Here is a 14951-nt window from a genome sequence, read left to right as displayed (position 1 = left end):
TTTTTTTTTTTTTTTTTTTTTTTTTTTTTTTTTTTTTTTTTTTTGCAATTCCAAAACACAAACAATATTCTTTATAAGATTTTCTCTACAAAGCCATATTTATTTTAATCGAGCTTAAGGTGCGTAGATTAGAAGCTTAAGGTGCATCACTTTAATTATTTTTTAAAAAAAGAATAGATCACCGAACCTGAGATTTTTTCTATTGTTGTAAAGTTATACTGTTGAGGTTGCATTTGAGTCTTTTTGGTCATTATTCCTTAATCAAAGGTGGCTGCTTATTTTGCGACTTTTGTATGATCAAATAGGAGAGCTATGCTGGTCAGTCGTTGGTCATGGTGTAGATGATGTGGAGAAGTTTTTTAAAGCAACCGTTGAAAACAGGTCTGTTATTCTTTTCCTTAACTTTGGCCATGTTTAACGAGTATATTCTTATTGGGTCTCAATATAATGTGTAATGTTGCATTTCAGAAGAGCTTCTGAACATTTGAAGGTCAAAATTCTAGATGTATATTCATTTTTCATTTTTAATCTGATTTGAAGGTGGTGCAAGGCCTGATACAGCTAATATAGTGTGCTTTGTGACTATTAATATGGATTTACATTGTTTAAAATGATCAAATATTGTTAGAAAAGTCAAAATCTTGTTTGACTTTGATGAAAGACTGTTATTTCCAATGCATAGAGATGAAGGAATTGTTCTAAAAGACCTTAATTCAAAATGGGAGCCTGGTGACCGGAGTGGAAAGTGGCTAAAGTTGAAACCTGAGTATATTCGGGCTGGCTCTGATTTGGATGTTCTTATCATTGGTGTGAGCTGTGTCCACTTTGATCCTTTCTATCAAATCAGTTATTCATAATACAAGGGTTATATTTAAATGTACTGTTGGCAGGAGGTTATTATGGATCTGGACGTCATGGTGGGAAGGTAATTGTTCTACCTTCCCTTTGTATTATATCCTATTCATTTTCATTAAAGTTTTCTATGTACTGCTAGGTGGCACAATTTTTGGTGGGTATTTCGGAGCGTCCATCTCTTGGCACATATCCAAGAAGGTAATTGTTTTTGTTAAACCCTAAAACCCGTTTATAGATAAGCCCATTAGGGTTTCCTCTATTTTGTATAAGTAGTGGTAGTCTGTACAGTTCTATATACAGAGATATACAAACATACATTATTCTCTCACAATTGCACATGGTATCAGAGAAAGAACCACAAGATCGTCGGTGAACGTGAACCAGTCGCGGTGATGATGTTCCAGTGAGGCTCCGGTTGTGACGGCGGTTTAAAGGCTTAGGTCCTAGGGTTTAGGCTCTGATATGGCATCCCCTTCACTTAGTTTTACCTCCTACCCAACTATTACTGTTGATAAGTTGGTTGGGGGTGAAAATTATGCATCATGGGCTGCGTCTGTCAAAATGTGGTTCAAGGGGCAAGGAGTGTCTGCACATTTAGATATGAAGGGTGTAGATGTTAAAGAAAAGAAGGTCGATGCCTTATTGACAAACATGTTATGGCAGTCAATTGACCCTAAGCTCCATAACATTTATAAGGCTTATGAGACTTGCTATGAGTTGTGGAATAAAGCGAAGAGTTTATACACCAATGATGTTCAGGGTCTCTATTCACTAGTCACGAAATTCGCAAATGTCCTTAATCATTGTGGAGCTGCTGATTCGAATATGTCTGAATACTTAGGCCAGGTTGAAGCTATACAACAGGAGTTCCATAATCTCATGTCACATAAGACGGATGCTGATGATCACATTAAGCAGTATGACAAGTTCTTTATGGTGTTTGCTCTGGCTGGCCTTAGTCCTGACCTTGCATATGTTCGTGATCAGATTTTGGCTAGCCCTACTATACCCACATTGAATGAGACTGCTGCTAGACTACTCCGAGTTGCATCTGCTCCTCCTGTTGAGCCCATTGGAGATTCTTCTGTTTTAGTCTCTTGAACAGCAGAGAAGGAGCTGTCTGGACATACTAGTGACAATGGTGGTCGTCGTGGTGTCCGTAGATGCGAGTACTGTAACAAGGTGGGGCACACCAAGGATCGCTGCTGGAAGCTGCATGGCAAGCCCTCACGTTCTGTCAATATGGTGCAGACCACTGGTTCAGAGACTCAGGCTCACAGTAGTTCTGCCCCAAATGACTATGAAGAGTACCTCCGGTTTAAAGCCTCCCGAGAAGCCACTACCACATCTTCCTCCAATACTGGTACCTCCTCTCTCGTTTGTCTCTCTCATTCCAGTACTCCTAATACTTGGATACTGGATTCAGGTGCCTCAGATCATATTTCTGGTAATGTCTCGCTTATGTCTAATGTTTCTCATTCTAAAACTTTACCCATGATTACTTTAGCAAATGGTCACCAAACTCCAGCTGTTGGTGTTGGCCAGGCTTCACCCATTCCCTCTTTCCCTTTAGAGTCTGTGTTATATGTGCCCAATAGTCCTTTCAACCTTATTTCTGTGAGTAAAATCACCCGTACCCATAACTGCTCTATAACCTTTTGTTCTGATTCGGTTGTTGTGCAAGATCGCAGTACGGGGAAGGTGATTGGCACAGGGCTTGAGTCACAGGGTCTTTACTACATGCGAGGGGCTGTTGCTGCCAGTGCATCCACAGATCCACCTTTGCTTATCCATAGTCGTCTTGGTCATCCGAGCCCATCCAAACTTCATCGGATGGTTCCAGGTATCTCTGTTGAGTCTTTTGATTGCGAGTCGTGTCATCTTGGAAAGCAATCCCGTAAGTCTTTTCCAAGAAGAGTCAATAATCGGGTTGTGTCCCTCTTTGATTTAGTGCATACAGATATTTGGGGTCCTTATCGAGTCAATTCTACCTTAGGTTTCCATTATTTTGTAACCTTTATTGATGATTATTCACGTTGTACTTGGGTTTTTCTAATGAGAAATCGTTCTGAGTTGTTTCAAATCTTTCAGAATTTCTGCCATGAAATACAAACCCAATTTGGTACTCTCATTCGTGTTTTACGTAGTGACAATGCCAAAGAGTATTTATCTGCTCCTTTCCAAACCTTTATGCAATCTCGGGGTATGTTACACAAAAAGTCCTGTGCTTACACACCTCAGCAAAACGGGGTTGCTGAGAGAAAAAATAGGCATTTGGTAGAAATTGCTCGTACTATGATATTGCATTATCATGTTCCCTCTCATTTTTGGGCTGATGCTATCTTTACTGCATGTTATTTGATCAATCGCATGCCATCCTCTGTTTTAAACAACCTTACCCCATACTCTATTGTATATCCTTCTGCTAATCTTTTTCCTCTTCCTCCTCGGGTTTTTGGGTGTGTTTGTTTTGTCCATAACATGACACCAGATGGATCCTAAAGCCGTTAAGTGTGTGTTTTTGGGCTATTCCAGGCTACAAAAGGGTTATAGGTGTTATTCTCCGTCACTCAAAAGGCACTTTGTGTCTGCTGATGTCACCTTTATTGAGTCATCCCCTTTCTTCCAGCCTTCTCCAAAAGACACAGGTCGAGAAGTCCTTCATATTCCTTACCTTGGTCCTCCAGCTGATCCTCCAGTTGCCCAACGTTCTGATCCTCCACCTGATCCTCCAGTTGCCCCTAACCCCCCCCCCCCCCAGGTTTATCATCGCCGTCCTCGCACTACACCTGCTGAGACTCCTGTTGACTCACCCAGCCAATCTGATCCTCCTGCTGCGGTTTTACCAATTCCATTGGAATTTGTCACTGATCCAAATGAGGCACCCACTGATCTTCGTAGAGGTACACGTTCTACTCGTAATCCCCATTCCATATATACCTTCTTGAGCTATCACCGTGTGTCTTCCCCATACTATGCCTTCCTGTCTCATCTGTCTTCTGTGCCTATCCCCAAGACTACTAGTGAGGCTCTCTCAGATCCAGGTTGGTGCCAAGCCATGTTGACAGAAATGGAGGCCCTTCAATCCAGTGGCACTTGGGACTTGGTACCTCTCCCTGTGGGCAAGACTGTTGTTGGATGTCGATGGATTTATACTGTGAAGGTGGGCCCTGATGGTAAGATTGATCGCCTTAAAGCAAGGCTGGTGGCTAAGGGCTACACCCAGATCTTTGGTTTGGATTATACTGATACTTTTTCTCCTGTAGCTAAGATTGCATCAATCCGCTTGTTGTTGTCTCTGGCTGCCATTAATCATTGGGACCTGCACCAGTTGGATATCAAGAATGCTTTCCTCCATGGTGATCTTAAAGAGGAAGTTTATATGGAGCAACCACCTGGGTTTGTTGCTCAGGGGGAGTCTTCTGGCTTGGTTTGTAAGCTTCACTGCTCTTTGTATGGTTTAAAGCAGTCTCCACGAGCTTGGTTTGGGAGATTTAGCTTAGTGGTGTGTGAGTTTGGTATGGTTCGAAGTGAAGTTGATCATTCTGTGTTCTATCGCCATTCTAGTGGGAAATGCATATATCTTGTTGTGTATGTAGATGACATTGTTATTACAGGAAGTGATCAAGAAGGCATATCCAAGCTGAAAGAGTATCTCTTCAGTCGATTCCAGACTAAGGACTTGGGCAAGCTGAAATATTTTCTTGGTATTGAAGTAGCTCAGTCTCACAGTGGTATAGTTATCTCTCAAAGGAAGTATGCTTTGGATATTCTAGAAGAAACTGATTTGTTGGATTGTAGACCTGTGGATAATCCAATGGATCCAAATGTTAAATTTCTACCAGGACAGGGGGAGCCATTGCCTAACCGAGAGAGATACAGGAGACTAATCGGGAAATTGAATTATCTCACAATCACTCGACCAGATATTTCCTTTGCAGTCAGTGTATTAAGTCAGTTCCTTGAAAGTCCTTGTGATACTCATTGGGATGCTGCTGTTCGGGTTCTGAGGTACATCAAAAGAGCCCCAGGGCAAGGTTTACTGTATGAAGATAGAGGACATGCTCAAGTTGTGGGATATTCTGATGCAGATTGGGCTGGTTGTCCTTTTGACAGACGATCTACCTCAGGTTACTGTGTACTCATTGGTGGTAATCTTATATCTTGGAAGAGTAAGAAACAAGATGTTGTTGCTAGATCCAGTGCTGAAGCTGAATACCGTGCTATGGCTCTTGTCACGTGTGAGTTGATATGGCTGAAGCATTTACTTCAAGAGTTACAGTGTGGCCAAGTAGCTCAAATGACTTTAATATGTGACAACCAAGCAGCTCTTCATATTGCCTCAAATCCAGTCTTTCATGAGAGGACCAAACATATTGAAGTTGACTGCTACTTTATCAGGGAGAAAATTGTGTCTGGGAGTATCAAGACTAGCTTTGTCAACTCTGCTGATCAGTTGGCTGATATCCTAACAAAGTCTCTTAGGGCTCCTAGAGTTGGGCATATTTGTAACAAGCTTGGAGCATATGATCTATACTCTCCAGCTTGAGGGGGAGTGTTAAACCCTAAAGCCCCGTTTATAGATAAGCCCATTAGGGTTTCCTCTATTTTGTATAAGTAGTGGTAGTCTGTACAGTTCTATATACAGAGATATACAAACATACATTATTCTCTCACAATTGCACAGTTTTCATGTATCTTCTGCCATTGATTAGAGTAGTTTTATGCTCCACTTTAATTAAATTGTTTACTGTTGCTGTAACTGGTTTTAGGTCACCATTTACTATACTTTCATGTATCAGTGGGCAGTGGCTAAAGTTGAAACCTGAGTTTTATACTCCACTTTCATGTATCATTGGCTCTGATTTGCAAAGCGTACCATTTGTCCATTCCCACCACAAGTCATCTTTGAGTCTGGTGGTATGCCTTGGCCTTGAACTAGGATTGGACATTGAGATAAATGAAATAAAATTAGGAACTATATTTTGTGCATGTTATAGAAAATTTATTCAAAATGTGTTCTGCAAATACTTAAGGTGGTTTGAGGTATTGATGAGGAATAAACTAAGCATTTTATGATAAGGGATGATGTAGATCAAATAAGGCCAGTTTGGTTAAAATTCTTTTATTGACAGGATGGATTTTTATTGGTCTATGTTAAGAGTCCCACATTGAAAAAATAAGAGAGAACATATGGGTTTATAAGGCCATGTGTTAGACTGGCTAATTGAATATTGATTGGATTCAATCTTTTAGTGTGGTTTGGCCCATGTGCATTATAGCCCAATTGAGTGACCTTGGCCCAATCTTAGATTGTAACAGTCTAGGAATTAATTATTGGACAAAGGGGGTGATTCCTTTTTGTGGTCGAGTTCACTAGGTGGGTTTGTATCAAGGGCAGACAAGAATAATGCTCTCTTTAGCAGATTTCTTGGATAGACTGAAACTTGTATAGATTTTCTCATGGTAATGCTGTATAGTGGCATGATTCTGATGCTTTATATGTTAAAGTGTAATACCGTAATTTCTTTGATTTTATCACTGTATTGCAGATTCATTTCTTTCTGCAGAGTGGGCACGGGACTCTCTGACGAAGAGCTTGATGCTGTTGTGACTAGATTAAAACCATATTTCAGGTCATGCTTTATCAATGTCACTCCAACTTTTAGATTCAGAGTGTTGTTGCTTCCACAGTTTTCCCACCAAAATTGTTTCCAAGTGGATCTATGGTTTTGCACCAATTTTAATTTCCATTTTCGGAACCATGTTTATTGATGAGCTTCACTAGTTTTATTTTCTTATACAGAGTACCTATTATTACAAGTGATTCCTAGTGTGGTGACAATAAACTCATACCTGGTTCTTGGTTTACATTGATAGCATTAAATATTGAGAATTTGATAGTTTGTTTTTAATTTCTTGTTTGCACCTCGTGTCTTTATTTTCCATAAGGCTTCTGCAACTATTTTTTACAGGAAATATGAATACCCAAAGCAGACACCACCTAGCTTCTATCAAGTAACAAACAGTTCAAAAGAAAGACCAGATGTCTGGGTGGAGAGCCCAGAAAAGTACATCACTAGCTCTTCTAGAATCTCCGACGTTTGCTCTACTGTTAAATGAATATATTACTTAGTTGGTTTCTTTCAACTATTTGCAGATCAATAATTGTTTCTATCACCAGTGATATTCGAACAATAAGATCTGAGGTATGTTTTTTTACGATACTTCACTTTCTTTCACTTTTCAGGTTGCACTTCAGTTGTTACTTTGTTCAATGTCTGATTGACTTCAGCCATATTGTGAACATAGTTCCTTATCTCTTCTCTTAGTTGGCTGAGACAGAAGCATGCAGTATTTGAATTTGCCAATCTCATCCGGTAAAACCTAATAGGAATGTTTGCTCAACCATACTGTTTCATTTATTAAAAATATAATCTTGCAGGTGTTTGCTGCACCATACAGCTTGAGATTTCCACGTATTGACCGGGTTAGATATGACAAGCCTTGGCATGAGTGTCTTGATGTGCAAAGTTAGTATCATATTTCATGCTTCTTGTTCTAATAGTTTGTTTCCTATGATTCTTCTGCCTTTCCCTAGAGAATAAAGTTTGCTGTAGATTTTCTACTTGGTGCTTGTTTGGCCCGGCTTCTGTTTTGTAGTAGATAAGCCGCACAAAGAGCTTGGCTAAACTAGTGCTTAGTAGTTAATAATATGCATTTGTTTGCTGAAGTCCATTTTCGAGATGAACTATCCTTCTGTCACAGCTTTTGTTGAATTGGTACATTCAAGCAATGGTACCACTCAAAGAGGGGCATACTCTGGAAGGGTGAAGGATCATGAACCAAAGCATATCAAGTCTAAGGGCCGTGAGAGGAAGAATGCTTTAGTTGTTCCTTCTCATTTCATACAGACAGATGTCTCTCATATTAAGGGTGAAACATCAATATTTTTAAACATGGTATTTTGTATCCAAAGACTACCATTCCAGGTGTACAATTCAATTTTCTTAATAAAAACTAAACTTAAATCAGGTACTGACTAATGTGCAATTTTATTCTCATAAATTTCTGGTGGGATCAATTGACCAACCAGGTTTTTAAATTTTTTTCTCTTTTTATTAAGATGTCATCTCAACAATATTGTTGGGGTCAATTGGTGAGAATACCCCTCACATGTGTCCCCTATTTTTATATAAATGTCCCTCACTGTTATAATTATCTTACATTTGAGTTACTCAAATATGGGTATGCATTGTTTAGTATAGCATTTCTCTGCTGTTCTTAGTTTATTCTTTCTCACCTAACTGGTGGCTGAAGAACATCCATCAGATCATATTACTTTGTTAGGTTGCTAAGTGAGAGCTAATAATTGCAGGACATTGTGATGAGATGATTATGTGCTTGTACATTTTTGTTAAATATCTACAGTTTACGAAACCAAAAATAAATAGTGTATATTTGAACCCACTACACTGAATTTCTTGCTTCACCATTGTGTTCAAGTCCTAATTTTTGCGTGCAGTTTGTCATTTCCATCTCCTTCCTGTTTGTTCTCAAGTGAATTTCAAAACATTTTCTCATGTTATGGTGTCTTTTTCAGAAAAGGTAGTAATTGTAGATTGATGTGCTGATTGTTCTTTCAGTTCTGATCTTAAATCTTAATTATGAAACTTGAATTATCAGTTTATCCTTGACATATATAGACTTTGCTAATGTGCCTTCATCACATACCCTGGATTCCTTGCACAAAATGGTTGTTGAACATGGGGGCACTTTCTCAATGAATTTGAATAATTCAGTCACTCATTGCATTGCAGCTGAAAGTAGAGGTCAGACTCTCTCACAGTCTCACCATACCCTCATCTAAGTGCATTTCAGTGATTCCTATTGAGAGATTGATGGAAAGAAGTTTCCTTGCAGGGATCAAGTTTCAGGCTGCAAAGCTTCGGGGAGATGTTGTTAATTGCTCTTGGCTCTTTGATTGTTGTTCACAAAAAAGGCTCCTTCCTCTACATCCAAAGTTAGTTTGCTTTGCTTTATCAATGTTTTTCTCCCCATGCCCTTTGCCGCCTTCTCTCTTCCCAGGGTGTCTTGCCTGTCCTCTTTTTTTTTTTTTTTTTTTTTTTTTTTTTTAAAATAAATGTGCTCCCATACATAGTTTAACATTCTTTAACTTCCATTTTACTTTTGGCTGAAGGTACTTCCTTTTCCTTTCTGATGCAACAAAGAAAAAGTTACAAGAAGAAGTTGATGAGTTCTCTGATTCTTACTACAGTAACCTCAATATTGATGATTTTAAACAGGTAGCCTTGAGTAACAGCTAATTCAGTTAGGTTTTCTAAGAGGAGAAATAAATGAAGCATAAATGTCTAGTAGCACTAAGCGGAAATGTTCCAAGTTACAGTTGGACACTTCATTGGTTTTTGATCATCAAAGTACTTCTATTTCAAGCTTGGATACTGATTCCTCTGGTATTTTCTGATCTCTTCCATCTTCCTTTCTTCTGACAGCTCTTGAGCAGCATATGTCGACCTGAAGAGTCTAAAACTGTTGAATACTATAAGAAGAAATATTGTCCAAAGGATAAATGGTGTTGTTTTCATTATTGCAGCATTCACTTTTTCCTTCATATGCACTCTTTGTAAGGAGCACTCTCTCTTTTTGAATCAGCTTGTTTGGATTAGGTTTCTGTTGATAGAGATGTGATATTTCTTTTTATATGTTTTAGAAAAAGTTTGGATCAGAAGGTTTTATTGGAGCTTGCAATGAGGAGATTGAAGCTTGAAGTTTCCATGGGAGGTGGCAAAGTTTCCGATGATCTTTTCCATGCTACCCATCTGGTTATCATTTCCCTTCCAGAATTCTGTGTGGACTTCGACACATTGTTGAGGAGGTGAGCAACAAATATGAATTAAATGTACTGATGTAATAATTCAATCTGTCTTATACTAATGTAATTACCTTCATATGCTGCTTACTAAGGACACACATGAAGTATATCTATCATGATTCTGTTGATTCTGTTTTGGACTTCTAAGGTTTGCCTTTGTCTGCTTTGTGCATTTAATATTTGCTGAATGAAAATTTTCATATATCTAAATAGAGAGTTCACAAGCATTCTGAGTAAAATGGGTAACCTTTCCTTTATGTTAATAAATAATGAGTTGGAAAGCCCTCAACACTAAGAAGAAATCTATATGCATTAAGCACCTAATAGAATAATAGGAGAGAGAGAAGAAACATGACTAGATAGATTGCATGATAACTTGGTTAACTTCATTTGATAGTTTGCATATACTATAGGCTATGAAATGCATAATTGAGTCACAGGCCTTTCTACAAACTGCGATAGGTGTGAGAGTATGACTCTTCAAGAAACACTTTAGTAAGATATATTCATAATTATGCAATTTTTTCAGCTTTTCTGTATCAGAGGGGCATGTTATGTGCAGTAACAAACTGCATGTAGTGGGGTCACAATGGTTAGAAGATTGTTTTGAGAAAAACCAGAAGTTGCCTGAGGGTAGTTATAGTCTGAAGCCCAAGAATTTTGAAGCATCTGCCATTAAAGAGAGGTAATTGTAGTTAAAATGTTATCATTCATTACTTTTTACTTCTTGATATTTGGCTTCTGTGATGAACCAGAATGCTAAAAATGGGTAATTGTTCTTACTTCCTATACCAAAATTTTCATTTTGCTTTTCAAATATATATATATTTTTCCCTTGTGTAAGCTTGGTGATCATGTATGTGAAGAGTTAAATCATAGTGTTGCAGTCTTTAGGTTTATTTACGCACCTTACCTCGTCTTTCTTTATTTACCAATAAATGATTTATTGTGTTCTCTCCTATTACATTGCTTGAAATTCATGCAATTTTCCTGTTGCTATCTGTATATATAGTTTGTTGGAATTAGCATTGTCTTGTCTCTCCTGTAGTGAAAGTGACTTCATGATTGAAGACCATATGGGCAAGCATGTCATACCATCTTCGACAGCTAAAAATGTGGGAAAGGAAAAAGAAGTGGCTTTGGAGGAGTCAACTGTCAACATGTTGTTGCCTAAGAGGGATGGCAAAAGAAAACGGAGAGCTAGTGGTAGAAGCACAAGTAGAGGGAAAGCAACCATCATCAAACGTCCACGAAGAACAAAGTTTGGAAGCAAACCAGCTAGGATAGATGAGAATGAATCAAGTGAAAGTGATGCTTCACGGGGAATTAGGCAAAATAAATTTGGGGGGAGTGATAATGAAGAAAACTTTGAATTCAACAGATGGAATGGTGAAAATATAAGCAACCATGGTCCAGAAATCCCAGTGGAATATGTAATTGAAGATTCAAAGCCGCTGGTGGAAGGAAAAGAAATTGTTCAAGAGTGTATAGACGAGAGTGGTGTTGGAGGAGAATGGAATGCTAGCAAAACCTTATCTCAAAACCCTCTCGATCCAGTCCAATCAATTTTATTGAATATGATACCAAGCCTTGAGAAGACATCCAGCAGCACGGTTGTGCATGAAAATGTCGGGCAGAAACCGAGCAGTAGCAGCACCAGCATGGATATGGGTCTTGAGCAAGAAAAGCCACCACCACTAGATCTCACACCAAATCCAATAAAGAAGAAGAAAGTGAGCTACAAGGATGCAGTAGCTGCATTGCTCAAGGATTAGTGAATATGTCAGTGCTGTGACTTGTTGACCTCGTGTCTTATGCTTTTAACAAATGCCATGGATATATAATAGTATTTCCTTCCTTTTGTAACTATATGTAAATGTATATATATACATAAGCCATGATATTACTAGTTTGGACTGTTGAGAGTAGTGTTGAAATTTGTATTCTCTCTTGATTGCAGCTAGGGGTTGTTTTTATTTATTACGGAGTATTATTTTTGGTTTGATATGTAGGTTCTTTTGTTGGCTGGCAATGATAAGAGTGTTATGAGTTGTGATAGGTTGGAGTTAATAAAAGTTGATAAATCGCATGTTAAGCCCTTGCATCCTTAAAATAAGGTCTCTTTAGCCAACTATGCTAAGAGTTTTGGGTTGGTTCAATTTTAATTGTTGTCTAAATTCCTTAAATTAATTTTTTGTTGCAACTTATATGTATGCGATACGAATGAATTTAGGTTGATTCAAAAAGCATTTGGGGACATTTAATAACAGGAGAAATGAATCAAAGGACAATACTTGAAACTGGTAAACTTTCATTCATTTGAATACGGTGCAGAGCACACTAAGCTACAAACTAACACCAGAAAATTATATAAACATAAAAGCAGAGAGAGAGAGAGAGGGGGGGGGGGCGGGGGGGGGGGTTATTTTTTGATTAAAAAAAGAAAAGAAAAGAATTATTCTAGATCCCCATTGTTGGACTATCCGGATCGTTGAGAGTTGCAATGGCAGTTTCAATCCTAATTTTCAAGAGATCCTTCTCTTCCTCTTCAGCCTGAAAACGAATTAAAAATCCCTACTATTATATTGGTTTAACAACTCAACGCAACGCATCGCATCTTTTGATTTTAAAGAAAAATGAAAAAAATAAGAAAACTTGTAACTTTGTTATATCTCACACTGGATTCTACACCTGTAATCATTGCCCATAAAATATGGAAAAAATAAAATAAAAAAATATATCCTGAGTGCATTATTATCTTTATTTATAAGGTGGGACCCCCCCCAACCCGTAGTAGTAGTGCACCTGTCATCATTTCTTTATGTGTAACCCATCCAAAAATCTCTCAACTCTCAACCACTAAATTAAATACAATCCAATATATATACATACATATATATATATATATATATATATATATATATATATATTCACTATTTGATGTAACATTTATTAGAAAAGAAAAATCTTTATTGCTACATGTAAATAGGACGAATGCATCATGAGTTAGCAACTAGTAGTTTATTTAATAGTTAAATATAAAATTTATTTAATAAAATAAAACTTTTTTTTTATAAAAAATTACTTTTTTAAAGGAAACTCGTAGTCACTATATCGATGGTGTGTATTAAGCAAATCTTAATTTATGACTTTAGCTGAGAAAAAGAAAGATTTGTTTAAGTTGTAAATAATTAATCAATTTGTGATTATTAAGTTAAGTTATTAGTAAGACAAAGTTGGGTGGTGTTGGGTTGAAAGAAGAAAAAGAAAATGATGAGGTGTATGTGTTTGTGAGGCCTGGTGGGGATGGGGGGAGGCAGGCCATCCACAAAATATTCCAACCAGCCTCCCATCCTAGTTTGTGTACTTTTTGAAATAAGTTAAAGAAAAGATGGAAGGAAAGAATGAAGGGGGATTAGTGGAGTGGTATGTATGTACCTCAATAAAAAGAGTCTTGAGAAGCCTCCCAGAGAAAGCAGTGATGTTTGCACTTATGATTTTGATGTCCAAAGACTCAAAAATCTCGCACAGCTTGATCATAGTGTCCGTTCTTTTGCTGCATGTCAGGCTCACCACTAGTGTTTTTTTCCCCATTGATGACACTCTCAGCTGTCAGCATGCCAATTAACTAATTAGTTAATTTCCAATATATATAAATAAAAGGTGCGTGCAGTGCAGTGCAGTGCAGTGCAGTGGTTGAACAGAATAGAATAGAATAGAAGAGAAGAGAATTGCGGGCCGGGCTGACCTCAAGAACATCAACTGGAGATCTTGATCCGGGAGGAGGGGATTCATTGTCATACCCCCCAGCCCCAGGAAGAAGGTCATCAACAAGTCTTGTCCTCTTTGGCTTTGAGTTAGAGCTGATTCCCTCTTCATCAAATTCACTCTTCTTGGATCTGCAGCCCCCACTCGATTCCAGCTCCCATATTTCTGCTTGAATTATTCGCTCTTGTTCTCTCAATTCTTGGATGTACTCTATTGCGTCTTTGATTATGGAAGCTTTGTCCATCTGTACGTACGTTAGTTTACATTTTTTTTCATCATTTTAATTTTAATTAACAAAATTAATTATTAACCATAAATAATATATATATGATCCATCCACCGCATTCACCCCACTAACTATCATCATATATATATGTATAATAAATATACAAATATGGTTAGTTGAACCGTATAGTACGTACCACTATTTATAAATAAATAAATAAATTATTACTCCCTCTCTCAGCTCCCTCCCAACTAACCCTTCTCTACTCAACTAACCTTGCTAATCTTGGGAACCACTGCCCTGAGTGCAAACAGCCTCTCGTTCAGCTTCTTCCTCCTATTCCTCTCCGAAACTATGTTCTTGGATGCCGCCGATGATTGAGACCCATCCGGCGAGCTCGAATCGTAATACGCCGAAATCGCCTCCTCGAAGTAGCTGCGGCCACACACACACACACAATTAATAAAACAAAAACCCCTAAAATATAATCATGGCGGAATTAATTGAGTTGAAAGCAAGGAATAAGATAATTATGGTACGTACCTGTCGAGTTCCTCGGATTGAAGGAAGGTTTGAGTTTCCCAGTAGTGTTTGTACTCATCGCCAATGTTTTCCATTGATTTGGATTTTGTAAGCTAGCTAGCTAGCTAAGTGGTGAAGGTGAAGGTGAAGGTGAAGGCAATTATATATATTGATCTGAGCTTAGCTGAGCGATCAATTCCAAGGAAGAAGAGAAGGAAGTGATGCTTCAATTCGTTCCTTGCTTGCTTTTTATATTCTTTTCTTTTCTTATGAGCTGATGCCTACACTCAGACTCAGATCACACACACCCCAACATATATCATATATGGGCTTATTTATATTGCCCCCCGCCCTCCCCTTCCCTTCCCTTCCCTTCCCTTTATCTCATCTCCACTCTCTGTTTTCATTGTATTACTTTTAGCGCCCTTGCCCCCTGCCCCCTGCCCGCTGCCCGCCTTATTTCTTTATTAATCACTCTTTCACTATTATAATACCAACCAACTTTTGCGATACTCCTCTATGTCCACTCATCTTCAATCAATTACTAATTACTATATTTCTATTGTATCACTTTGATCTGGAATGAATCACTAATTGCTATTTTTAATTGAATATTGTAATATTTTATGAATTGTGTTAACGATCATGTGTTAAATTTAATCTTTTCAATAGTTTTTGCATATTTTT

General features: G+C 38.0%; 2 protein-coding genes across 2 annotated transcripts in view; one reads left to right on the top strand and one right to left on the bottom strand.

Annotated features, from left to right (window-relative positions):
* The window catches only part of LOC115999178 (DNA ligase 4), an 18787-nt gene extending 7032 nt beyond the window's left edge, over positions 1 to 11755 (top strand). The window contains exons 12-27 of the mRNA XM_031238975.1: positions 306 to 381; positions 683 to 807; positions 891 to 925; positions 995 to 1053; positions 6408 to 6491; positions 6831 to 6926; positions 7016 to 7064; positions 7301 to 7388; positions 7624 to 7824; positions 8562 to 8687; positions 8779 to 8878; positions 9056 to 9161; positions 9369 to 9499; positions 9587 to 9751; positions 10278 to 10433; positions 10797 to 11755. Of these exons, the coding sequence (XP_031094835.1) occupies positions 306 to 381; positions 683 to 807; positions 891 to 925; positions 995 to 1053; positions 6408 to 6491; positions 6831 to 6926; positions 7016 to 7064; positions 7301 to 7388; positions 7624 to 7824; positions 8562 to 8687; positions 8779 to 8878; positions 9056 to 9161; positions 9369 to 9499; positions 9587 to 9751; positions 10278 to 10433; positions 10797 to 11523 (2324 nt within the window). The 3' untranslated portion in view covers positions 11524 to 11755. The remainder of the gene's footprint in view (positions 1 to 305; positions 382 to 682; positions 808 to 890; positions 926 to 994; positions 1054 to 6407; positions 6492 to 6830; positions 6927 to 7015; positions 7065 to 7300; positions 7389 to 7623; positions 7825 to 8561; positions 8688 to 8778; positions 8879 to 9055; positions 9162 to 9368; positions 9500 to 9586; positions 9752 to 10277; positions 10434 to 10796) is intronic.
* Positions 11756 to 12180: 425 nt separating this feature from the next.
* LOC116000509 (transcription factor bHLH35-like) lies at positions 12181 to 14612 on the bottom strand. The gene is made up of 5 exons (XM_031240598.1): positions 14286 to 14612; positions 14018 to 14177; positions 13497 to 13760; positions 13187 to 13357; positions 12181 to 12301 (listed from the first exon to the last, which is right to left on the bottom strand). The coding sequence occupies exons 1-5, from the start codon at positions 14357 to 14359 to the stop codon at positions 12209 to 12211; spliced, it is 762 nt and encodes a 253-aa protein (XP_031096458.1). The 5' UTR covers positions 14360 to 14612; the 3' UTR covers positions 12181 to 12208.
* Positions 14613 to 14951: the final 339 nt, after the last annotated feature.

Source organism: Ipomoea triloba, chromosome 12 (genome assembly GCF_003576645.1).
Source record: "Ipomoea triloba cultivar NCNSP0323 chromosome 12, ASM357664v1".
Lineage (NCBI taxonomy): Eukaryota > Viridiplantae > Streptophyta > Magnoliopsida > Solanales > Convolvulaceae > Ipomoea > Ipomoea triloba.
The sequence above is the reverse complement of the archived record's forward strand: the minus strand, read 5'-3'. Positions and strand labels throughout refer to the sequence as shown.

What these genes read in the sequence shown, in the direction of transcription:
- LOC116000509 (XM_031240598.1), bottom strand. Translation starts at nt 14,359, where the DNA reads ATGGAAAACATTGGCGATGAGTACAAACACTACTGGGAAACTCAAACC. An exon ending in CAATCCGAGGAACTCGACAG is followed by an intron (nt 14,178 to 14,285) that starts GTACGTACCATA and finishes GTGTGGCCGCAG; the next exon opens with CTACTTCGAGGAGGCGATTT. An exon ending in TGGTTCCCAAGATTAGCAAG is followed by an intron (nt 13,761 to 14,017) that starts GTTAGTTGAGTA and finishes ACGTACGTACAG; the next exon opens with ATGGACAAAGCTTCCATAAT.